Here is a 25745-nt window from a genome sequence, read left to right on the forward strand (position 1 = left end):
CCGGCCCGCCCCGCTCCCCTCCCCGCTCCCCAGCCTCCCACGACATCTTTCCCTTTCCGCCGCCTCCCGCCCCTTTGCCCGGACACGCCCCCTCCCGAGACCCGGATGCGAGGCCGGGCGAGGGCGGGGCGGCGGCAGCGCGCAGGCGCCTGGGGGGCCCGTGGCGGCCGCTCCGCGCCTGCCCTTGGGTTGAGTGGAGCTGGCGTGCGGACTTGGACCCGGGCCGGGGCCTGTGACTCACTGTCCTGCACACCCAAGCCACGGCCCAGCTGCAGCGCAGAAGCCTCTCCATCACTGACGAGCTGGCTTTCCGAACCAGAACTTTCCCACCGCTTTGCGCGCAGCATTTCCCTGCGCGTTTGCTGTCCTGGAGCGCACGGGAGAGCGCCGAGATCCGATGATCCAGTTTCTCATCGGGGTGACAGCTCTGGCAGAACGGGGGATCCTCCCCAGAGCTGACGCGAAAGTCTCCCGCTGCGGCACACCTAGCAGTATCTGGGATCCGCTGAGGCTGGCCGGCCGGTCGTTCTTTTTCTGAAATCCCCGTTCCTAGCTGGGCGCCCTGAATTTCACTTGCCAAATCTGGCAACTCTGCCCCTCTCAGGCCATCCCGTTCCCTCCCGGGCCTGCACCCTCTCCCTTCGCGTCAGGTCAGCCGGCCACCCTCTGCAGCTCCCCGCTGATGGCCCCAGGGCTCGGGCCCCTGCCACCCACCTGGGAGCCCGGGACGGAGGTTCAGGCTCCTGGCTTCCTCCTGGCCCAGCCCCAGCCAGGGGCCATCTGGGGAGTGAGCTGGCCGAAGGTTGGAAGAGCTCTCTCCGGGTAACTCTGCCTTTCGAATACATAAACTCTTAAAAAAAAAATACTCAAATGTCTCCCACCTTAAACATTTATGTTAAAAACCCCAATTCCTCCTTCACTTTCCTCCCTGCCTCTCCGTTACCTTTGAAAGCCAAACTGACCCCAAAGAGCTGTTTAGATGCAGTTTCTCAATTCCCAGGGCTGGAATGCAATCCTCACACCCCCACCCACACACCCCCCCCCCTTCCTCCTTAACTACCTACCTCCCTACCCTCGCCCTGAGGACGCTGCAGCCCACGAGGTGCCTGCTGCAGTTCTCACCTCCGGCTGGTGCTTCCCTGTCTTCAACATGTTGACCACTTCCTGCTCTCTGAAACACTGCCTTCCCTTCACCTTCATTCCCTTGATGCCCAGAGTGAGTGGCCGGACAACCTCAGCAGGGCCGGGGAGCTTGGTAGAAATGCGGAGGCTTGGGGTCAGCGTTTGGTGCGGCAGGGAAGACACCACAGGAGAAGCCCGCGTCCACATTGGAGGGACCTGGGTTTAAGTCCCCGCTCTGCTTCCCATGCAGCTTCCTGCTAATGTCCCCCCTGGGAGGCAGCGGGTACTTGATCCCGGCCACCCACATCGGAGGCCAGTGTGGAGTTTTGGGCTCCTAGCTCCCAAGAAGCCCAGTACCAGCTGTTGGGGGCATTTCAGGAACAAGCCAGAAGATGGAAGATCTCTCTGTCTCTCTGTTGCTTTGCCTTTGAAGCAATTTTTTTATTTAAAATAATTTTTTAAAGATTTATTTATTTGAAAGGGTTACAGAGAGTGGTAGAGACAAAGAGAGAGGTCTGCCACAGCAGCCAGGACTGGAGCCAGCACTCCGCTGTGGGATGCCAGCCAGTGTCTCAAGCAGTGGCTTAGCACTCTGTGCCACAACACCAGTCCCCGTGAGCACAATCTTTAAAAGAAAAGAGTAGGGGCAGGCACTGTGGTGTAGTGGGTAAAGCCACCACCTGCAGTGCTGGCATCCCATATGCGTGCCGGTTCAAGTCCTGGCTGCTCCTCTTCTGATCCAGCTCTCTGCTATGGCCTGGGAAAGCAGTAGAAGATAACCCAAGTCCTTGGGCCCCTGCACCCGTGTGGGGGTCCCGGAAGAAGCTCCTGGCTCCTGGCTTCGGATCAACATAACTCCAGCTGTTGCAATCATCTGGGAAGTGAACCAGCAGATGGAAGACCTCTCTCTCTCTCTCTCTCTCTCTCTCTCTCTCTGCCTCTCCTTCTCTCTCTGTGTAACTCTGACTTTCAAATAAATAAATGAATCTTAAAAAATAAGAGTAATCTTAATACTTAGGTGTCAAGAACCTCGCTGAGGGGCAGGTATTGCTGTGCAGCAGGCTGTGGGTGTCTGGGGAGTGAGCCACCGGACAGAGGATCGCTCTGTCTCTCCCTTTTTCTCTGTCACACTGCCTTTCAAATAACTAAATACAAAAATTTTAAAAGTATGTATTTATTTGAAAAGCAAAATGACAGAGATGGAGAGACAGAGAGAGAAGTCTTCCATGCATTGGTTCAAGTGGCCAGAATGGCCAGGGATGGACCAGGCCAAAGTCAGGAGCTAGGAGCTTCATCCAGGTCTCCCATGTGGGTGCAGGGGCCCAAGGACCTGGGCCATCTTCTACTGCTTTCCCAGGCCATAGCAGAGAGCTGGATTGGAAGTGGAGCTGTTGGGACTCGAACCAGCACTATGTGGGATGCTGGCGTAACAGGCAGCAGCTTTGCCTGCTATGTCACAGTGCCAGGGCCCTAAATAAATCATTTTAAAAAGAAAAAAGCCTCATTAAGTGCTTGACTTGCATCTTCTCCTGTAACCATGGTGACGGTGACGCGCTGTGCAGCACTAAGAAAGCCAAACTGACATCCGAGAGCAGTGTTTCCCTTCTCTGAGCCTCACTGGGGCTTCGGAGCCCAGGCTTGCTGATGGCAGAGCCTGTGGCCCTAACCAGCTTGTCACTGCACATTACCCGTATGTTTAAGTAAGGTCTAATCCACCCGCCGAAAAATTCAGCATCTTAGTGTATAGTCGGGCAACTTTTGATGAAAGTATACAGGTAGATATTCCTACCATGGAAATTAGATACAGAATGGTCCTAACACCACAAAACTCCCCGTGTGGCCCTTGGCAGGCCCTCAGCCCGGCTCCCTGTCCCTGCAGCTCCAGGCTTGTTTTCTGGTGTTGCAGAAGAGAAGGGCCTCACGCGTGGCCTCTGGAGCCTGGCTCCTTTCACACAGCGCACGCGTGAGATCCGTCCACCTTGGTGCCTGTCTCAGTGCTGTCTCCTTTCTGGCGCTCAGCACCATTTTGTCCGCTGATTGGTCGTCCGTTCCCTGGGGCATGTTTGTTGTTCCCAGTTCCAGGAGATGAGAGCTCCTTGATAAAGCCCCTGCACTGGTATTTGTGTGAACACAGGCTTTTATGTCACTGGGTAAACACCTTCAAATGGCACTGGCGGGCAATCGTGTCTGTAACTTTATCAGAAACTGCCGCACTGTTTTTCCAAGTGCCACGGCCATATGTTTTACCCTTCAACTACAGGTTTCCAGAGAGCAGAAACCAAATCTAAGAGATGGTGATGAGCAGAGCTGGCAAAATTTCATACTTTCCAACCATTCTACGTAACGGCATTAGTCGGCTTTTCATCCTCAGCCGCTAGCATGACGCAGGTGTACAGTAAATGTCCAATAAACACCAATAAAACCAATAGGTTCAGGGCCGGCGACATGGCTCACTTGCTTAATCCTCCTCCTGTGGCACCGGCATCCCATATGGGCGCTGGGTTCTAGTCCCAGTTGCTCCTCTTCCAGTCCAGCAATCTGCTGTGGCCTGGGAAGGCAGTGGAGGATGGCCCAGGTCCTTGGGCCCTGCACCCACATGGGAGACCAGGAGAAACACCTGGCTCCTGGCTTCGGATGGTACAGCGTGCCGGCTGCAGCGCGCCATTGGAGGGTGAACCAACAGAAAAGGAAGACCTTTCTCTGTCTCTCTCTCTCTCACTGCATGTAACTCTACCTGTCAAATAAATTAAAAAAAAAAAAAAAAGGTTCTCCATCTCTACTCATTAGGAAGGATTTTTTTTTCCCTCTTGGTCACTTGCCTCTCCAACAGCTCACAGAATAGTGAGAGGATACACAGTGGACAGGCGCGTGCCTTAAGTCAGGGTAAAGAACAAGTGTCAGGCAGGCAGCGCGGCTCACTAGGCTAATCCTCCGCCTGCGGCGCCATCACACCGAGTTCTAGTCCGGGTCGGGGCGCCGGATTCTGTCCCAGTTGCCCCTCTTCCAGGCCAGCTCTCTGCTGTGGCCGGGGAGGGCAGTGGAGGATGGCCCAAGTGCTTGGGCCCTGCACCCCATGGGAGACCAGGAGGAAACACCTGGATCCTGGCTTCGGATCAGCGCGATGTGCCGGCTGCAGCTGCCATTGGAGGGTGAACCAACAGCAAAGGAAGACCTTTCTCTCTGTCTCTCTCTCTCACTGTCCACTCCTGCCTGTCAAAAAAAAAAAAAAAAAGAACAAGTGTCAGCCTTATGGAATCATTCATGGAAACACAGAAGTGGAGACGAATGATCATTTGGGGATGGGAGGGTAAGGAGTTTAATTTGACTCTAATTTGTAATAATTGCAGGTTCCTTACCTGTGGCAGACGGTGTTTTTCTAAAGTCACCTTCCATTTGACCTTCTAGAATCTTCCCCATCTTTCCTAGCAGAGGGGGCTACTTCCCCACCCCCTGGGCCCTTAGAACTCCTGGAAGCTGAGAGAAGTGGAATGATCGACTTCCGGCCCAGTGCAGGATCCTGGGAGGTGAGCTGTCACCAGGCTTGCAGAAGCAGAGGCTCTCACTCAGTGAGTCCAAATGACCCGAGGCTGCCTGAAGCCCAGCCAATAGGAGAGGCTCTGTGGGTCATGGCTGCTTCAACAGCCCCGCCTCCCCGCCAGGTGAACTCCCAGTCAACAGTCAGGGTCAGCAGCCCGACCTCTGAGTGAACAAAGCTCCGGGTGATTCCAGCCTGAGCAGTCCAGTCCTCGCCAGCATAAAGCCGGAGAGAACCGGAAGCGGGGACAAGCGTTCAGACTGAATTCCTGATCCACCAACTACTTAAGATTCATTTACTTGTGTATGCAGAGAGAGAGAGAGAAATCTCCCATCTGGTGGTTCACTTCCCAAAGAGTTTCGGGGAGCTCCCCCCTGTTTCCAGGGCATTCCTTTTCCGCTGGACTCAGTTCGGTGTTGATTCTACTTGCCATGAAGACCCTGGTTGTGTGGTTTCCAGCTGCTTCCAGCGAGTCTCACCAGGAATCAGTAGGGCATTGAGGAAGTGACGGAGCAACCTCCGAGACTGCACCCTAAAGCACATTGTGGCTGACCCTTCCCTCCCTCCCTCTCTCTCTCCCTCCCTCTCTCTCTCTCCCTCCCTCTCTCTCTCTCTCTCCCTTTCTCTCTCTCTCTCTCTGCCTCTCCTTCTCTCCTGTGTAACTCTGACTTTCAAATAAATAATGAAATCTTTCTTATAAAAAGCCGCTCAGTCATAGGTGATGTTCTGTTTGCATAACGACAAATAACCAATATATGTACAATTTTTTAATTTTAAACATTATTTATTTAGTCTATTTGAAAGGCAGAGAGACAAATAGAGTTCTGTCTGCTGAGTCACTCCCCCCAGTGCTCACGGTAGTTGAGGCTGGGCCAGGCCAAAGCAGGACTCAACCTGAGCTCCCCGTGTGGGTGACAGGGACTCAAACACGTGAGCCATCACCCACTGCCTCCTAGGTACCCAACAGCAGACAGCTGGCATCAGAAGTAGAGCTGGAACGTGAACCCAGGCACTTCAATATGGCATGTGGGTTTCCCTAGTAGCATCTTAACCACGACTCCAAACGTCCACTCTCATTCTTAATTGTTTTAAATTAATTAGTTTGTTTGAAAGGCAGAGCTACAGAGGGACAGAGGCAGAGAGAGAGAGAGAGAGAGAGAGAGAGAGAGAGAGGTCTTCCATCTGTTGGTTCACTACCCAGATAGCCACAACATCTGGAGCCACACCAGTCTGAAGCCAGGAGCCAGGAGCCTCCTCTGGGTCTCCCGCATGGGTGCCCAAGTCTTAGACCATCCTCTACTGCTTTCCCAGGCCACAGCAGAGAGCTGGATTGCAAGTGGAGCAGCCGGGACTAGAACCGGCACCCATATGAGATGTCGCGGCCTCACCTGCCACACCACAGCGCTGGCCCCTCCAATCTTAATAGTCTGCCAAAGTGCACGTCAAGAGGACAACAGCAGGGAGAGCGGGTGGTGCGGGAGTCAAGCTGCAGGTTGGGACACCTACGTCCCACATCAGAGTGCGTGGGTTCAAGTCCTGGCTCTGTTCCCCAGCCGAACTCCCTGCCAACGTGCACTCTGATGACAGCAGCTGATGGCTCACATGCTTGGGCCCCCGACAGCTACCTGGGAGACCCAGATGGAGTTCTGGGCTCCTGGCTACTGCGGGCTGCGAGGGGCTTAGCAGGAGAGCAGGCAGAGAGACAGGGGGCTCTCTGGGCGGCGTGAGGAAGGGACCTCGAAAGAACGGAGAAGCTGGGTGAGTGGGACTCGCAAAGCAGCAGCCAGAGCTGGACATTTCTGGGCCTCCATGGTCTGGAATTCCTTGGACCTTGGAGGAGACGGGGCTGCAGTCACAGAGGGTGGAGGGTGGACAGGGCGCCATGTGTCCTGAGCACTAAACATAGGCCAGGCACAGAATGTGCCAGGTGGATCATTTTCTTCCCCACCCTACAGGGCAGGAAACCGAGGCTCGGGGAGGTTGATGCCCTTGCCTAATGTCCGAGTCCGAATCCCGACACATCACATGGCCTCCAGGCCCGAGGGAATGCTGTGGTTTGTTTGTTTTCCCTGTAATTCAGTCCGGGGAGAGCCTCCGGGGAATAGACCAGTGAGAAAGATGTCCCCACAGTCTCTGCTGGCCTCACTCTCAGAGCCATCCCAACCCTGACACCTGGGGTAGCGACTGTGCCTCACCTCTCTGCTCCAACAGACTTGGCACATCCTCGTAAACCAACACCCAGCGGCTGCCTGTTAGCGGCCAGGCTGAGCCCCTGCCCTTCTGAGTCCATGGTCCAAAGAGAGAGGCAGAGAAGGACAGAGACGGCTGCCATCTAACGCTGTCAGGTTCTAATAGAGAAAATCTTGGGGTGAAATGGAAGCCTGGGGTGGGGACCCTGCCCTAGCCTCCGTGAAGATGGTCCCTGGGTTGCAGCAGCAACCATGAGAAGTCTGCCATGGGCGAGGGGAGAGAGCACCAGGCAGAGGAACCTGGTGCAAACCTGGAGCTGTGGCACCTCCCGACAGCTGCCAGGCATCGCGCACACCTGGGCTGTGCAGTGTGTAAGGAGAGAGGAGAGAGCACCGGCAAGAGGAGGGGCGACACGAGAGCAGGGGCCACACCCTTAAGGGTGGGTGGGAGACGTGACGGACAGGTTTGCACTTCATACGCATTGTCCCAGCTCCAAGGTAGATCACGCAGGGCACAGCAAGGGCAGAAAAAACAGTTAAGGCCGGCGCCGCAGCTCACTAGGCTAATCCTCCGCCTAGCGGCACCGGCACACCGGGTTCTAGTCCCGGTCGGGGTGCCGGATTCTGTCCCGGTTGCCCCTCTTCCAGGCCAGCTCTCTGCTGTGGCCAGGGAGTGCAGTGGAGGATGGCCCAGGTGCTTGGGCCCTGCACCCCATGGGAGACCAGGAAAAGCACCTGGCTCCTGCCATCGGATCAGTGCGGTACGCCGGCCGCAGCCCGGTGGCCGCAGCGGCCATTGGAGGGTGAACCAACTGCAAAAGGAAGACCTTTCTCTCTGTCTCTCTCACTGTCCACTCTGCCTGTCAAAAAAAAAAAAAAAAAAAAAAAAAAACCAGTTAAGGGACCCGGGAAAGGACTAGTGATGGTCCGGATGGTCTGACCATGGCCTTGGCCCTGGACTTAGAGGAAGCAACATCTCTCTGCAGGACGCCGTGGCCGAGGGGGCAAAGACAACGCCCCCCAGTCTGGCAAGGTACCTGGCCCAATGTGTGTCCTTTTTTTGTCCTAAGCCCTTTCCTGCTACACTGTCACTTGCAATTCAGTTTTAGCTCTCACAGGGTCTCCTTGTCCAGAGGCAAACATGTGTTTCAAGTCATTACACTGCTGTCCCTCTCTTCACAATTTTATATTTTTAAATATTTTGTTAATTTGAAAGGTAGAGTTACCAAGGGGCGGGGGGACAGAGACACCTTCCATCCACTGGCTCACCCCCAAATGGCTGCAACAGTCAGGGCTGGCCAGACAGAAGCCAGGAGCTGGGAGCTTCATCTGGGTCTCCCACGTGGGTGGCAGGAGCCCAGACTTGGGCTCAGGTGCATTAGCAGGGAGCTGGATCGGAAGTAAAGCAGCCAGGACTCGAACCGGCACACATGTAAGATGCAGGTGTTGCAGGTGGCGGCTTAACCCGCTGCACCACAACGCTGGCCCTATGATTTTATTTCTTAGCAAAGTTTTAGGTTTTCAGAAAAACCAAGCTGAAACCACACTGTCCTTCCATGCATCTCTCGAGACCCTCCCAGACCCCTCAACACTGCCTTGTGCTGGCGTAGTCGATTCATTAAACTGACACACTCCCAAGGACACACTATTAACTCAAGTCCATGGTTTATGTTAGCACCAAAGACAAGAACCTGGAACTCCATCTGGGTCTCCCATGTGGGCGGCAGGGACCCAAGCACTGAGCCATCATTTTCTGCCTCCCAGGGTGTGCACGAGCCGGGAGCTGGATCAGAAGCAGAGGAGCCAGGACTCGACCGACTCTGATACGGGCTGTGGATGGATCAAGTGGCGTCTTACCCTGATCCTGATTGACTTCTTGCATTTAGCAACATGCACTTTATCTCCTGCACACCTTCTCCTGACTTGGTAGCTCACTTATTTGTATTGCCGAGTATTTCTTCTTGCTGCTTAATAATACCCAGGGAGTGGATGCACCAGAATTTGTTTATCCACTCACCTAGTGAGGGACATGTTTTATTTTTTTAAGATTTCATTTATTTGAGAGGCGGAGTTACAGACAGAGGGAGAGACTGAGAGAGAGGTCTTCCATCCACTGGTTCACTCCTCAAATGGCCACAACGGCCAGAGCTGGGCTGATCCAAGGCCAGGAGCCAGGAGCTTCTTCAGATTCTCCCACGTGGTGATGGGTGCAGGGGCCCAAGGACTTGAGCCATCTTCTGCTTTCCCAGGCCATAGCAGAGAGCTGGACCAGAAGAGGAGCAGTCGGGGGCGGCGGGGGGCGGGGCACAGCCGGTAAAAGTTGCCTCCTGCAGTGCCGCCATCCCATATGGGCGCCAGTTCAGGTCCCGGCTGTTCCACTTTGGATCCAGCTCTCTGCTATGGCCTGGGAAAGCAGGTGGCCCAAGTCCTTGGGCCCCTGCACTCACGTGGGAGACCTGGAAGAAGTTCCTGGCTCCTGGCTTCAGATCAATCCAGCTTTGGCTGTTGCGGCCATTTGAGGAGCGAACCAGTGGATGGAAGACCTCTCTCTCTCTCTGCCTCTGCCTCTCTGTAACTCTGCCTTTCAAATAAAAATAAATCTTGAAAAACAATGTTTAAAAAAATGCAATAAATTAAAGAGGAAGGGGAGCAGCCAGGATACGAACTGGCATCCACATGGGATGCTGGCACCACAGGTGGAGGTTTAGCCTGCTACGCCATTGGGCTGGCCCCAATGTGCTTCTTTCTTAAAGATGTGGGGTTTCTTTGGACAGGCAGAGTTGGACAGTGAGACAGAGAAAGGTCTTCCTTCCATCAGTTCACCCCCAAATGGCTGCTACAGCTGGCGCGCTGCACCGATCCGGAGCCAGGAGCCAGGTGCTTCCTCTTGGTCTCCCATGCAGGTGCAGGGCCCAAGCACTTGGGCCATCCTCCACTGCCTTCCCGGGCCACAGCAGAGAGCTGGACAGGAAGAGGGGCAACCGGGACTAGAACCCAGGGTGCCAGAGCCACAGGCAGAGGATTAGCCTAGTGGGCCTCAGCGCTGGCCATAAGATGTGTTCACTTATTATTTATATGAAAGACAGACTGACAGAGAGAGACAGGGAGAGAGATAGATCTTCCATCCACTGGTCCACTCCCCAAATGGCCACAATATCCAGTGCTGGGCCAGGCTGAAGCCAGGAACCAGGAACTCCATCTGGCTCTCCCACATGGGTGGCGGGGGCCCAAGTGTTCGTTACTTTCTCACGCGCTTTAGCAGGGAGCTGGATCAGAAGCAGAGCAGCTGGGACTTGAGCTGACACTCTGACTTGGGTTGCCAGTGTCGCAAGTGCTGGCTTAACTGTGCGCCACAAGGCTGGCCCGAGGGTGGCTTCACTGCTTCTGCGTTTTGGCAATCATGAATAAAGCTCTTAGCAACATCCGAGTGCAGCTTTGTGTGTGGGTGTGAGTCCTCATCTCCCTGGGGTAAACACGCGGGAGCCCAATCCGTGTGGTGACACTGGGGTCCTTCCACAGGTCCCCAGATGTCGTGGACTCTACGGGGAGGGAGTGGCATTGGCCCTTGTCAGGGTTTCAACAGCTCTGGAAGCAACAGAACTCAAGGTAGGGATTCCGCCTGCAGCTGGAAGCATCCTTGGATGGAGTGGAGCAGGCAGTGGCTTCGGATGCCACAGCGTAAAAAACAACCTCTAGGTCCCATTCTTAACTGCACGGCAGGGACTGGTGGCAAAGAGCAGCTCAGGGCTGGCCGTGGCCCCCGTGGAAATCACCCCTCTCTCCCCTGCTCGGAAGAAGACCAGAGGCTCCTTGGTGTGATGGCCAAGTTCGTTTGCATAGTTTATTTAAAAAGAAATGGCTAGCTGTAAGGGAGAAAGACAGGCGTTTGCTTTATTGTGAAGAAAGCAGTTACAAAAGAGAAGTAATAAATATGATATTAGGAAATATATTTTGTAAAAATATAGCAAGCCCCTGGCATCTGAGAGCGAGCCCAAGAAATCGCAAGATGTAAAAGTCTGTCCCAGGGGAAGGCCCCCTTCACCCGGACACCTGGGAGCGAGCCGGGGCTTAAAAAGCCTGGACCTGTTCCGCAGGGATGCCAGGGGCCTGGTGTAGAATCTGCATAGAGTCGGCATTGACATTCTTCTACTCATTATTATTACTTCTAATGATTCTTTCATTCTTACAGTTAAGCAGCGTGGTGTGAGGAGTAGGAAAGAGGCTGAAAGGAGAAGACATGAACGGGGACGGGCACGGGGACGGGGCTGGGAGGAGGCCAAGGGGCCAGGGCAGAGGCACTTGGGAGGACCAGAACTTCCTGTCTTTGTTCGAGGTCACCTTGGCTGCGTGCTTCGACCCCGCTGGGGAGGGGCTGGGGAGGGGTCCATCCTGGCCTCTCCTCTCCACCCCTCCCCATCCCTGCAGCAGCAGAAGCGGAGCAGGGATGAGGACAGGGCAGTGGGGCGGGACGCACAGAGAGGCATCGCCAGGGAAACGGGCGGCATTTGCTGGAGGACCACAGGAGACAGAAGCAGCTGAGTGGACGCACGTGACAGTGCCGGCCGCCCGGGAACGGTCAACGACGGGAAGCAAGGAGGCTGCCGCGTCTGGCCCCCAGGAAGGGTCAGGAGGGAGGGCAGGGAGGGGAACGGGGCACTTGGCCATCCCAGGGCGCTGGGGAGGAGGAAGGCAGCCCCTTGCCACCCCCAGGACTAGGAGCTGGCATGGGGCGGTGGGGGTGGTGGCTGGTTCGGGGTGGACACGCCCGGCCATGTCTCCCAGGGGAATGTGTGAGGCACAGCTGTGGACGGAGGTCAAGGTCGGCTGGACTAGGTACTGAACGTGGCCTTCAGTTCCCGGAAGGCCGCCTGGCGGAGCCTCCTCTCCTCCTCCTCGCGCTTCCGCTCGTCCTGCTCAGCTTTCAGCTCAGCTTCAAACTTACTGGCAGATGACAAGGCCTGGGCCTGCAGAGAAGCAGAGGACGGGCAGGGAGAGAAACGTGAATGTGCGGCCAGCCTAGCCGGCCCCGCCTGGTGCCGCTGAGGCGGGACCCCAGCCGACACTCCTTCCCTGGGGTCTGGCGGCACCGGCACGGGCGCCTTCACCTGCCCGGCAGCTGGGTTCCACCTGTCTCCACCTGCACGGCCAGGTCGTCCGGCTCTCCTCATCTTCGCATACCCACTTCCTCCCCCCACCCCCGCGCCATCCGTGATTAATCAGCCATGTTTCTCTCTTCTTTCTTTCTTTTAAATTTATTTATTTGAGAAGCAGAGTTACACACAGAGAGAGGAGGAGAGACAGAGAGAGGGCTTCTATCTGCTGGCCTACTCCCCAAATGGCTACAATGACCAGGGCTGGGCCAGGCCGAAGCCAGGAGCTTCATTTGAGTCTCCCACATCGGTGCAGGGGCCCAAGCACTTGGGCCATCTTCCACTGCTTTCCCAGGCACATTAGCAAGGAGCTGGATCAGAAGTGGAGCAGCCAGGACTCGAACCAGTGCCCATGTGGGATGCCGGCACTGCAAGGTATGGCTCTAACCTGCTGAACCACAGCCCCGGCCCCCTCTACCCACATTTACATCCTTTCAATGTCACTTTGATATATTTAGGTCTTGAGGAAAAGACAGACAAAATGACGCCCTGCCAGGACTTTTTCTTTTTTAAAAAATTTATCTATTTATTTGAAGGGCAGAGTTTACAGAGAAAGGGAGAATCTGCCTCTGCCTCTCTTTCTCTGTAAGTCTGACTTTCAAATAAATACAATTTTAAAAAAGGAGTTATTTATTTGAAAGGCAGGGTTACAGAGAGAGAGGGACACACACACACACACACACACACACACACACACAGAGTGAAGGATTCCCAGGTCTCCCACGCAGGGGCCCAAGCACTTGGGCCTTCCTCCACCGCTTTTCCAGGCCATAGCAGAGAGCTGGATTGGAAGAGGAGTAGCCAGGCCTCGAACTGGCACCCATATAGGATGCTGGCATCTCAAGTAGTGCTTTTACCTGCTACACTATGATGCTGGCCCCAAGGTTATTTTCTTTTTTTTATTAAAGATTGATTTATTAATTTGAAAGTAAGAGTCACACAGAGAGAGGAAAAGGCAGAGAGAGAGGTCTTCCATCCACTGGTTCACTCCACAGTTGGTCACAACAGCCAGAGCTGCACTGATCCAAAGCCAGGAGCCAGGAGCTTCTTCCGGTTCTCCCATGTGGGTGCAGGGGCCCAAGCACTTGGGCCTTCCTCCACTGCTTTCCCAGGCCATAGCGGAGAGCTGGATTGGAAGAGGAACAGCCAGGCCTCAAACTGGTGTCCATATGGGATGCAGGTGCTTCTGGCCAGGGTGTTAACTTGGTGCACCACAGCGCCGGCCCCCCAAGGTTATTTTCATAAAGAGTATTAAATTGTTGGGGCCAGTGTTGTGGCGCAGCGGGTTAACCCCCTGGCTTGAAGTGCCGGCATCCCATATGGGTGCCGCCGGTTCTAGTCCTGGCTGCTCCTCTTCCGTTTCAGCTCTCTGCTATGGCCTGGGAAAGCAGTAGAAGATGGCCCAAGTCCTTGGGCCCCTGCACTCATGTGGGAGGCCTGGAAGAAGCTCCTGGCTCCTGGCTTCGGATTGGCACAGCTCTGGCCATTGCAGCCAACTGGGGAGTGAACCAGCGGATAGAAAACCTCTGTCTTTGCCCCTCCCTCTTGCTCTATGTAACTACTTTCAAACAAATTAAAAAATCTTTTAAAAAAACTTTATTCAAGTTATACAAGTTTCATGTATTTCATATATACAGATTTAGGGCTGACTTATTCTTATACCCATACTGCATTATTAACATTACTGCTCTGCAGAGCGATCTGATACTTCGGATGGCACTAAATATCCTAAATATCCTAAAGGTTTGTTTATTCACTTGAAAGGCAGAGTGACAGAGAGAAGAGAACCTTCCAGCTGCTGGTTCACTCCCCAAATGTCTGGGTCAGGCTGAAGCCAGGAGCCCGGAACTGCATCCCGATCTCCCGTGGGTGGCAGGGGTCCGGGAACTCCAGCCATCGTCCGCTGCCTCCCAGGACGGGGATGGGAGGTGGAGTAGCCCGGACTCAGGCCAGGCACTCTGTAGGGGAGGCAGGAGTCCTCGGTGGCAACTTAACGACTGCTCCAAACGCCAGCCCACATCCTGGGTTTTGGTATCCAAGGGGGTCCTGGAACCAAGCCCCCAAGGACACCAAAGGGCGAACAGTCCCTTGAGGTCCCCAGGAGCTGTGCATCTGTCTAACACACGGCCACCTTGCCCCCTACCTTCACGTGGATGATGTTGCATCCGCGCCTCCAGGCTGAGAAGATACACTTTCTAAAGACGAGGATGGTGTCTGCACCCGTGGGGTGTCAGGGCTTCCAGCTTGGGCTGGGCCTTCCACAGAGCTCAGCCATCCTGCCCCACCCCCGGCACACCTCCCGCTCTCTCTGGGCTGTGGCCAGAGGCAGAGGAAGCTGGTCCTTGCACACCGGTTCCTCCTGCCTGCTTTACCCTCTCCCCCTTCCCTGGGCTCAGGGCGCACAGAGAAGCGAGGCGCTGGGAAGCTCACTTCCATCTCCAGGCCCAGGAGCCTGCGCAGCTCGGAAGCCAGCTGTTCTGTTCACAGGAAGTCCGGGAGCTGGTTGGAGAGATCAAGCCCAAACTGGGGTGTCCAGCCATCAACAACGAAATTACACAAAACCGTCACGCGGTACGTTCTGTGATCGAAGTCCTAGGTACTAAAGAGACATCACCTCCTGATTAGTTTACATTTTACTGCTCTGTGCTCTAGGGGTTATCTACGTCTACTTGGGAATCCTGGACGGCGGCGACGTGTTACTACGAATCTCCTCCCTGCTCCACACTCACCCACCCCCACCAGGAGCCCGTGAGCAGCCTGGGATGGGCGCATTTGCATCACATAAGCCAGCAGATGCTACAAATTCGGGCTGGATGTGTTGCTGATTCACTGTCTAGAAAGTGTTTCCTTAAGAAAGCGGCAGGAAAAATGTCAAAAAAAAAACAAAAACGCAGATTACACATAAAAGCCTGTGGTCCGTGACCTCGAGGTGAATTGTGCCAAAGGGTGGAGAGAAAATTCTTCCAACACTCAAAAACACTGGGGAATAACACTCCGACACGCGGCCTCTCACTTTTGTCCTAGAAATGAATTTAGACAATGCTGTCAGCCAAGATGCACCTGTGCCGGGCCGGCCACAGGTGCGCAAGTCCTGCTTAAACTAGGCAGGGCATTCTCTGAGGGCAGTGGGGTGTCTCGGATCTACCCTAAAAGCAGCGTCCATCTCACTGGTCATACATCAAGTGCGGCACACCCCTTATAAAATGTGTGATAGACCCACGCACCTATACTCGCAGTCATGCATGCTTTGTTCCAAGCGCCAGGGGCTAAAATGCTACCAACAAATCATTGTCTAAGCTTCAAACTCCTCATCTGCAAAGCGGACCAACACCGACCTCCGGGGTGCGAGCAAGCATCAGACAAAACCACAGTGCTCCACGGAGGGGCTGGCCAGTGAGCGACACTCAGATGTGATCACCCCCGACCGCCACCATTCCTGGCAGTTCACACTGGGGCCTCGCAGTCACTTCCCTGGGGTCTGTCTGCTTTCCCACAGCCCATCTTGCCTCTGGACTCTGACCTCCACGGCCTTGTCCCACCAACGAGCCTACAGTCTTCCTTCACCTCCACGTTTTCTTCCCCCCGGAACAATTCTCTGTGACCTGGGACCAGGCTGACAGATGAACTAGAGGGGTGCCCCCCCCCCCTGCCCAGGGCTTCTCAAGACGGGAGGTGCCGCACCTCCCTGGTGCATGGTCACTGCTCGTCCTACCGCCCTCTGACCTCCCTGCTGAACTGCCTCCCTTGAAAATATCTGCTGGGGGTGGGCATCTGGCCAAGCTGAGGAAGCACCCGCATTCCACGTGGGCATGACATATGACATGGGCAAGCCGGAGTTCCATGCCCGGCCCCACTCCCGACTCTGGCTTCCTGCTGATGCGTATTTAGATTGAGTTCCTACTCTGGGCTTCAAACCATCTCCTTGTACCCGTCTCTTTCTCTCTGTCTCAAAAACAAAAACAAATGGGGCCAGCGCTGTGGCGCAGTGGGTTAAAGCCCTGGCCTGCAGTGCTGGCATCCTATATGGGTGCAGGTTCTAGTCCCAGCTGCTCCTCTTCTGATCCAGCTCTCAGCTGTGGTCTGGGAAAGCGGTAGAAGATGGTCCAGGTCCTTGGGCCCCTGCACCCACATGGGAGACCTGGAAGAAGCTCCTGGCTCCTGGCTCCAGATCAGCACAGCTCTGGCCGTTGTGGCCATCTGGGGAGTGAACCAGCGGATGGAAGACCTCTCTCTCTCTGTCTCTACCTCTCTCCGTAACTCTGTTTTCAAATAAATAAAATAAATCTTAAAAAAAAAAAAAAAAAAAACCCAAACCCAAACAAAACTCTATTGATGCATCTGGTGGGCCTCTGACTTCTGCTCTGGCTTCATCATCATTTTACATTTTCTTTATTTCAGGGACAGAGCGAGCACTCCCATCTGTAGGTTCACTCCCCAGAGGCCTGCAACAGCTGGGGCAGAGCTGGCACTGAAGCCAGGAGAGCCAGGAACTCACCTGGGCCATCATCTGCTGCACCCCAGGGTGCACCTCAGCAGGAAATGGGAGTCAGGAGCCAGAGCCGGGACTTGAATACCAGGTACTCACTGGACCGCAGGCGTCTTAACCACCAGGCCAAACACCCTCTCCCTGGCCTTATCTCTCTCTCTTTTTTAAAAGATTTATTTTATGTATTTGAAAGACAGAATTACAGAGAGAGGTAGGGATAGAAAGAGAAAGGTCTTCTGTTCACTGGTTCACTCCCCAAATGGCCGCAATGGCCAGAGCTGGGCCAACCCACAGCCAGGAACCAGGAACTTCTTCTGGGTCTCCCACAAGGGTATAGGGGCTCAAAAGACTTGGGCCATCCTCTGCTGCTTTCCCAGGCATATTAGCAGGGAACTGGATTGGAAGTGGAACAGCCAGGACTCAAACCAGCGCCCCTATATTTGCTGGCGCCGGAGGCCAGGGCTTTAACCCTCTGTGCCCCAGCACCAGCCCCTGTTCTCCAAAAGAGCATCTTCCCCAGCGTTTCCTTGCAGCATGCTTGCTGCTCCTCTAAGGCCGGGACAGCAGCCACAGTCCAGTCACCAGGGTCCGTGAGTGCCAGCTGGTACCCAGACGCCTCCTCTGGTCAGAGTTAGCGGATGTCTGTTTCCTCCTTTCATTTTTCCTATGAGAAATATACTTTGTGGTGCAGTACATTAAACTGCTGCTTATAAAGCCAGTACCCCATGCTGGGGCACCAGTTCGAGTCCCGTTAATGCACCTTGGAAGGCAGCAGAGGATGGCCCTCGTGCTTGGGTCCCTGCCACCCTCGTGGGAGAGTGGGATGGAGTTCCTGACTCTTGGCTTCAATCTGGCCTAGACGTGGCTGGTGAGGCCATTTGGGGAGTAAACCCATAGATGAAAGATTCTCTCTCTGCCTTTCAAATAAATAAATCTTTTATTTTTATTTTTATTTATTTATTTACTTATTTATTTTTTGACAGGCAGAGTTAGACAGTGAGAGAGAGAGAGACAGAGAGAAAGGTCTTCCTTACTTGGTTCACCCCCCAAATGGCTACTACAGCCGACGCTGCACCGATCCGAAGCCAGGAGCCAGGTGCTTCCTCCTGGTCTCCCATTCGGATGCAGGGCCTAAGCACTTGGGCCATCCTCCACTGCACTCCCGGGCCACAGCAGAGAGCTGGACTGGAAGAGGAGCAACCGGGACAGAATCCAGAGCCCCAACCAGGACTAGCACCGGAGTACTGGCGCCGCAGGTGGAGGATTAGCCTAGTGAGCCGCGGAGCCGGCCAATAAATCTTAAAAAGAAAAAAAAATACCTGGGGGCTGGTGCTGTGGCACAATGGGTTAGGCTGCTGCCTGTGACACCAGCATCCCATGTCAGCCCTGAATTGAGTCCCAGCTGCTCTGTTTTCAATGCAGCTCCCTGCTAGTGCACCTGGGAAACCAGCAGAAGATGGCCCAAGTGCTTGGGCCCCTGCTACCTATACAGGAGACCCAGGTGGAGTTCTAGACTCCAGGCTTTGGCCCAGCCCAGCCTAAGCCATTGTAGCCATTTGGGAAGTGAACCAGTGCATGGAAGATCTCTCCTTCTCTCTCTGTAACTCTGCCTTTTGAATAAATAAATAAATCTTAAAAAAAAAAAATACTTGGCACATCATCTGAGGGTCCAGGGGAGACTGACCCCACCCCTGCCTCCAGGAGAGCACAGGCAGGGGAGTGACCGATTCCAGCCCTGGCCAGCGGTGTGGAAGACACACCACTGTGTGACTGTCGCTATCTGCTGCCTCCATCTTCCCCCGCAGCATGCTTACAGCTGGCGCGAGGATCCCCAGGAACACAGTCGGTAGCAGGAAGAGAGCTGTCCACGAGGCTCGGTGACCCGGTTCTGTCCGTCAGGACGCCATCGGGTGCTGCTAGGGAGGGACACAGCGCCCACCGGATGAAGGGGTGTGCCCTGTTGTGCCTGGAGTCACTCAGACTTTTTTTAAAAAAATATTTATCTATTTGAAAGTCAGAGTTACACAGAGAGAGGAGAGGGAGAGAGAGAGAGAGAGAGAAAGGTCTTCCACCAGATTGTTCACTCCCTAGTTGGCTGCAATGGCCGGAGCTGCACTGATCGGAAGCCAGAAGCCAGGAGCCTCCTCCAGGTCTCCCATGCAGGTGCAGGGGCCCAAGGACTTGGGCCATCTTCTACTGCTTTCCCAGGCCATAGCAGAGAGCTGGATCGGAAGTGGAGCAGCCAGGACTAGAACTGGCGCCCATATGGGATGCTGGTGCTTCAGGCCAGGGCGTTAACCCACGGCACCACAGCACTGGCCTCCGGTCCCTCAGACTTGGCATCAAAACCCCCTTTCTTTTCTTTTCTTTCTTTCTTTTTGTTTTTTTGTTTGTTTTTTTTTTTTTTTTTTTGAAGGCAGAGTGGACAGTGAGAGAGAGAGACAGAGAGAAAGGTCTTCCTTTGACGTTGGTTCACCCTCCAATGGCTGCCGCAGCCGGCGCACCGCACTGATCCGATTGCAGGAGCCAGGTACTTATCCTGGTCTCCCATGGGGTGCAGGGCCCAAGCACTTGGGCCATCCTCCACTGCACTCCTGGGCCACAGCAGAGAGCTGGCCTGGAAGAGGGGCAACCGGGACAGAATCCGGTGCCCCGACCGGGACTAGAACCCGGTGTGCCAGCGCTGCAAGGCGAAGGATTAGCCTAGTGAGCCGCAGCACCGGCCCAAAACCCCCTTTCTAACTTTATTCTCCTCAAACCACTGCCATCCTGGAGGCAGGGAGGAGATCCTGCCCCGATTGAAAATGTCATCAATTTCTCCCCTCACAGCTGCACAGGCCTCACTAGGCGCCCAAGAGTACAACCCCCACAGACCCTCACTCCAGACACCTGTGGGAGCCTCCCCTGTCCACCCCCACAGTGCCTACCCTGATCACATGAAGGCCCTGCTCGCACATACATACACACGCACACACATGCACACACACGCACACACATGCACACACACATGTATGCACGCACACACATGCATGCATACACAAAACACATGTATGTACACACACATACATGCACACACAAGCATGCAACACCCCCTGCACCTGCAGCTGCGCTGGCAGAGCCTGGCTGGGCACTGGCACCACCTGCCCAGCTGCAGCCATTCCACCATCCTACACCTGACCCTGGAGAAATCCCAGGAAGATCCGGGTGGAGGTGGTGCTGGTGCTCAAGGGGCCGCCTCAAGGGCTGTCCAGAGAAGGACTCGCTGCAGCCGAGCCGAGGCTGGAGCCTCGTGTCTGCGTGTGTCAGCGTCCAGGCGCCGCCTGACCTCAGGGGCTGGGCCACGCGCGCCGCGTTGCCCGTCCCCTGCGCTCCACGCTTTGATCTGGGCGTCCACTCCCGCCCTGCCCCTCACTCGGCGCTGGCCCCCTGTTCTCACCACATCAGGACACCTCCGCCGCTTCCCCACACCCCACCCTCCCGCGCCGCCGCCACCGCCACCGCGGGCCCTCCCTCGCCGGAACGCCCTCCCTTCCTGGATTACAAGCCGAGTCCCCATTCAAGTCGGCCCAGCGTCACCAGCGCCAGCTCAGTGGCCTCTCCCACAGGGAGGCGGTGATGCCGGCCGGCGTCACTCGCGAGGACGGCCGGCGCTGCAATTACGACGGTGACACACTGCCTCTGCCTTTGAGTGTGGCTGAGGAGGCAGACGTAAGAACATGACGAGGTGGGAAAAAGAATTTATTGCTCTTCCTTTCCTTTCGTCTTTTCTCCTGGCTACATAAGGAACGCAGCTCGGTCTGAAACATCACAGAAATATAAAATACACACCCCGGACGGAACTATTACTAAAACCTCTGCACATAAATATCCAGGCTGTGCTGCATATTTAACAAGACCACATTTCAAGTGTATTGTTTTAATTTTTTTTTTCCTAATTGACAAGCAGTAGAGACAGAGGCAGAGACGGAATAAAAAGAAAGAACTCCTATTAGCTGGGTCACTTTCCAAATGCCTGAAATGGCCTGGACTGGGCCGTGCGGAAGCTAGGAACCAGGAACGCAATCCAAGTCTCCCCGGGTCTGCTTTAGCAGGAAGCTGGAGTCAGGAGCTGGAGCCAGGCACGGACCCAGGTGCTCTGATGAGTGATGCAGGCATCGTACCTGGGCCGGGCTCCCATGCCTGTTCTGTTATTTTAGACTCTGTGCACACCGCACACTGCTGCCCTCACTCTTTGAAGGCTGTGCACTGTGCACGTGTGTGAAGAGACCCTGATGAACGCAATTCCACAATGGAAGGTTTGGTTGTCTCCAGTTTTTTTCCTGTTGCTAAAGCGCTGTATGAAATAGCACTGTGGGTAGCAGGTGAAGCCTCCCCTGTGGTGCCAGCACCCCACATGGGTGCCTGTTTCAGTCCTGGCTGCTCTGCTTCTGACCCAGCTCTCTGCTGTGGCCTGGGAAAGCAGTGGAAGATGGCCCAGGTGCTTGGGCCCCTGCACCTACGTGAGAGACCTGGAAGAAGCTCCTGGCTCCTGGCTTCAGATCGGCCTAGTTCCAACCATTGCAGCCATTTGGGGAATGAACCAACATTGGAAGACCTCCCTCTCTCTCCCTCCCTCCCTCCCTCCCTCTCTCTGCCTCTCTATAGCTCTGCCTTTCAAATAAATAATAAATCTTTTAAAAAAATTAAATAAACTTAAAAAAAAAATCAGATCGGCACAGCTCTGGCCGTTGCAGCCATCTGGGGAGTGAACCATCAGACGGAGGATCTCTCTCTCTCTCTGCCTCTCTTCTCTCTGTGTTAACTCTTTCAAATAAATAAATCTTTTTTTTTTTTTTTTTTGACAGGCAGAGTGGACAGTAAGAGAGACAGAGAGAAGGGTCTTCCTTTGCCGTTGGTTCACCCTCCAATGGCTGCTGCGGCCGGCGCACCGCGCTGATCCGATGGCAGGAGCCAGGTGCTTCTCCTGGTCTCCCATGGGGTACAGGGCCCAAGGAATTGGGCCATCCTCTGCTGCACTCTCGGGCCACAGCAGAGAGCTGGCCTGGAAGAGGGGCAACCGGGACAGAATCCGGCGCCCCGACCGGGACTAGAACCCGGTGTGCCAGCGCCGCAAAAGGAGGATTAGCCTGTTGAGCCACGGCGCCGGCCCAAATAAATAAATCTTAAAAAAAAAAAAAAAAAAAAAAAAAAAAAAAAAAAAAAGCAGGCGGTGGGCATTTGGCGCATCCCACATCGGAGCACCCAGTCTGAGCCCGGGCTCCTCTGCTTCCAATCCAGCCCTGGGCAGCAGCAGGTGATGGCTCAAGCACTCGGGCCCCTGCTACCCCTGTGGGAGACCCAGACTGAGTTTTGGGCTCCTGGATTCAGGCTGGCCACTCCTGCCTGGTGTAGGCATTTGGGGAATGAAGTAGCAAACGGAAGATCTTTTTTCTGCTTCTTTCTCTCTTTTCTTTCAGATAAGTGAAAAACTAAAAATAAAAAAAGAAAGAAAAGAGGCTGGCACAGCAAACTAAGCTGCCACTTGCCACGTTGGCATCCCATACCGGAATACGGGATTGAGTTCTAGCTGCTCTGTTTCCAGTCCAGCTCCCTGCTAATGTGCCTGAGAAGGCAGTGGATGATGGCCCAGGCACCTGAGCCCCGCCACCCAGGAGGGAGACCCACATGGACTTCTTGGCTTCTGTCTGCTTCAACTAGGGCTGTCGCATCCATTTGGGGGAAAATCAGTGGAGGTTAAGAGCTCTCTCTCTCTCTTTTTCTCCTTGTCTGTCACGCTCCCCTTCACATAAATAAATCTTTTTTTAAAAAAGTATGTAGAAAAATGGAATAAAAATGTTTACTTTGGTGTAAAAAATTTTGAAATCCATGTGTAGTTTTTTCATGATATACATTTTCCATGAAATTTTTGGAAGATCTCTTGTATTTATGGTTTTAAAATTTTTTGCACAAAAATAAACACACTTTAAAAATTATTATTGTAGGGGCCAGCACTGTGGCGTAGTGGGCTAAGACTCCGCCTGCAGCGTCAGAATCCCATATGGGCGCCAGTTTGTGTCCCGGATGCTCCTCTCCCGATCCAGCTCTCTGCTGTGGCCTGGGAAAGCAGTAGAAGATGGCCCAAATGTTTGGGCCCCTGCACTCCCGTGGGAGACCCAGAAGAAGCTCCTGGCTCCTGACTTTGGATCAGCTCAGCTCCAGCCGATGAGGCCCTCTGGGGAGTGAACCAGTGGATGAATGACTTCTTTCTCTGTCTCAGCCTCTCTCTGTAACTCTACCTCTCATATAAATAAATTAAATCTTTTTAAAAATTATTATAGCTATACCTATTTATGGGGTGCAGGAGGATAATTTGATATTCAACAGATGATGATAAAATCAGGCTAGTTAGCATCTCCATCTTCTTAAATGGTATACTTAAGTTAATTCCATTTTTTCCTTGAACTTTTTTTTTTTTTTTTTGAGAGGCAGAGAGATAGGAAGAGATAGACAGAAAGAGACAGAGACATATATCCTATCTGCTGGTTCACTCCCACCAATGCCTGCAACAGCCAAGGCTGGGCCAGGACAAAGCTGGGAGACAGGAACGCCACCCGGGTGTCCACATGGGTGGCAAGGACCCAGTCACTTGAGCCATCACTGCTGCCTCCCAGGATGGGTGTTAGCAGGAAGCTGGAACAGGGAGCAGAACCGGGACTCGAACCCAGGGACCACCCTGTGAGACCGAGGTGCCTCTACCAGGGGCTTAACCAGCAGGCGAAACGCCTGTCCCCTTCCACACGCTTTCTGAAGCAGCCTTGTGTGTGCATTTGCATGAGCGCCCCTGAAAGATGAAACTCCAGGGGCAGAACCTCAGAGACGAAAGGCACAAAACGCTAAGCCAGACCCGAAGCGCTCTGCGAGCACGCTGCTCAGTTAATCCTCTTACCAGGAGTGCCCAGGGCTGCTTGAGGAAATCAGGACCCCCCTCTTCCACGGGGCAGAGGGTGCGCGGAGGGAGGCCAGGCAAAGCCGCACGGAGGGGGCGACTCTCTCAGGCAGGTCTCAAAGGGCAGAGCTGCCCAGGCAGGGGCACCCGGGTGGGCAGCCAGGCAAGGGGACAGCAGGCACTGAGGGCAGCATTTGAAGTTGGTGGCTGACTGTGCAGCCAGGAGCAGAGCCAGGTTACAACAGATCCTGGGTGACCAGGTAAGACTCACGCATACCTGCCCTGCTACAGTTAGCGCACCCACTGCAAACAGTCCTGCTAATCACCTGCTAACAGTCTCCACCCACGGGCCTTTGCAAGGCAGCCAAGGCATCCGCAATGAGACCCCATCAATGAGCAGAGAGGAGCCGTCCCAGCGGAATGAGCCCCTCCGTCTTCTTTCCTCCCTCCCCGACAATGCAGGGTTTGCTTTCCTCCCTGGACTGTGTGCGCCTGGGGAAGGCAGAGGCTTCGCATTTCAGATGTATCCGTGTGACATCAGGATGGGAAGGCCACAGCACCTTCAGGACTGGGCACTGTGCCAGCACTCAGGGTGCCACTGGGTCAGCCTGCCCTGATCCTGGCAGATGACAGCACTAAGAAGTTAGGCTTGGGGCTGGCGTGTGGTACCTGTGAAGCCCACATCCCACATGAGCACCAGTTCTTGTCCCAGCCACTCCACCTCCAATCCGTTTTCCTGCCAACAGGCATGGAGAAGCAGATGGCCCACGTGCTTGGGCCCCTGCTACCCACGTGGAGGCCAGGATGGAGTTCCAGGCTCCTGGCTTTGGTCCAGCCCAGCCCTGGCTGTTGGAACCATTTGGGGAATGAACCAGCAGACAGAAGATTCTCTCTCTCTCTCTCTCTCTCTCTCTCTCTCTCTCTCTCTCTGCTCTCACAACCACCATCACTCTGCCTTTCAAATAAATAAATAAACCTTAAAAGATGAAGGAGAAGGGAGGCTGAGGAATGGTAGAAAGGCTACGGAACCTGCTCACAAGCAGCGTCACAGGGAAGTGAAATGAGTCAGCCTTGGGGGTCTGAGCAGGCTGGGATCTGTCACCAAGTTCACTCTGTCTCTGGGTGAGCTCCTGAAATAAACTAAAACCCCCTGGAGGCTGCTCCTGCCTGGAGCAGTCAGGAGTCCCAACAGCTCACGCCTCCCACCGAGTGCTCAGGGCGACCCAGGTGCTTGCTACACACTTCAGTCATGGAAACCCACAGAATCTGCGACGTGATCCTCACACCCACTGTGCAGATGGAGAAACTGAGGCAGGGAAGGGAGGAGGAGGCTCTGAAGTCAGGCTGCCCGGCTGCAGCTCTGGTCCCCTTACCCAGCGCACCCCTGCTCCGGTTGGTGGGGGCACACAAGGGCACCTGCAGGTGAGCTCTGCAGAGGCCGGACGACAGCGCCCAGCTGAGGGTAGCTTCCTTGGTGTCCCAGGGGAGCAGGCACCCCAAACCCCAACCATCGGCAATGGAGCACATACCCACTGGGGGTAAGCTGCCCCTCCCCCTCCCCTGGCCCAGGACGCAGTGGGGCAGCAGCTGAGGGAGGAGATCCGCCGTGGTCCGGGGCAGGAAGAATCCTCCAGGACCGGGAGCCGGTCTCGGAACCCTGGAGCAGCAGCACACGCCGACCACGCGTGTTTACCACCTGGCTGCTTTTCAGCGTGGTGTTTGATTTTCAGCCCCGGTCCCTAGTGTCTGTGACTGTACGTGAAGGTGACAGCCTTGCGCTGTGCCACCCGTCCTGGCTGAGTTAACAGGATCGCCCCAGACAGGCAGGTGATGGGGTGGGGTGGGGGGATCGCTCCTTCTGCAGAGGACAAGAAGGGCTGAGCACTGACCTTGGCCTCAAAGAAGTCCTTGGCACCTTTGACGCCCTCCAGGGCGACGTTGATCTCGGAGAGCTTGGCCAGCGCCATCAGCCCGCTGTCTTCCTGCAGCTCCCCCGCCGCGGCCTTGTGGAAGATGAGCAGGAACTGCAGAAGGAGGCAGGGAACGGGAATGGAGTCGGGGTCCACGCCACAGAGACTCCAACAACCCCCCGCACCCAAGTCAGTCCCTCCTGCCAAGCACTCAAAAGGGTGCTTGTGTTTGCACGTGGCGAGTTGTTTTGTCCCTTCTTAGAGGGTTGAAAATGAAAGCATGCCCGTTTGTCACAAGGATGTCGGGAAATGGGCACCAGCCTGCCGAGATGAGGGGAGGGTAAACTGAGGCAAACCTTTAGTGGGCTCTCTGGGAATATCTACCAAAAACAAAGTGCAGGATGCTCTCCCACCGCTGGGGATCTAGC

At 54.8% G+C, this 25745-nt stretch overlaps 1 protein-coding gene across 1 annotated transcript in view; it reads right to left on the minus strand.

Annotated features, from left to right (window-relative positions):
• Nucleotides 1–10662: 10662 nt before the first annotated feature.
• EFHD1 (EF-hand domain family member D1) overlaps nucleotides 10663–25745 on the minus strand; it is a 49444-nt gene continuing 34361 nt past the window's right edge. Inside the window, exons 3-4 of the mRNA XM_002721459.6 lie at nucleotides 25297–25431; nucleotides 10663–11810 (exon numbers count right to left, since the gene is read on the minus strand). Coding sequence (XP_002721505.3) covers nucleotides 11676–11810; nucleotides 25297–25431 — 270 coding nt within the window. The 3' untranslated portion in view covers nucleotides 10663–11675. The remainder of the gene's footprint in view (nucleotides 11811–25296; nucleotides 25432–25745) is intronic.

Source organism: Oryctolagus cuniculus, chromosome 3, assembly GCF_051225735.1.
Source record: "Oryctolagus cuniculus isolate XC-2025 breed Fujian yellow rabbit chromosome 3, ASM5122573v1, whole genome shotgun sequence".
Taxonomy (NCBI): domain Eukaryota; kingdom Metazoa; phylum Chordata; class Mammalia; order Lagomorpha; family Leporidae; genus Oryctolagus; species Oryctolagus cuniculus.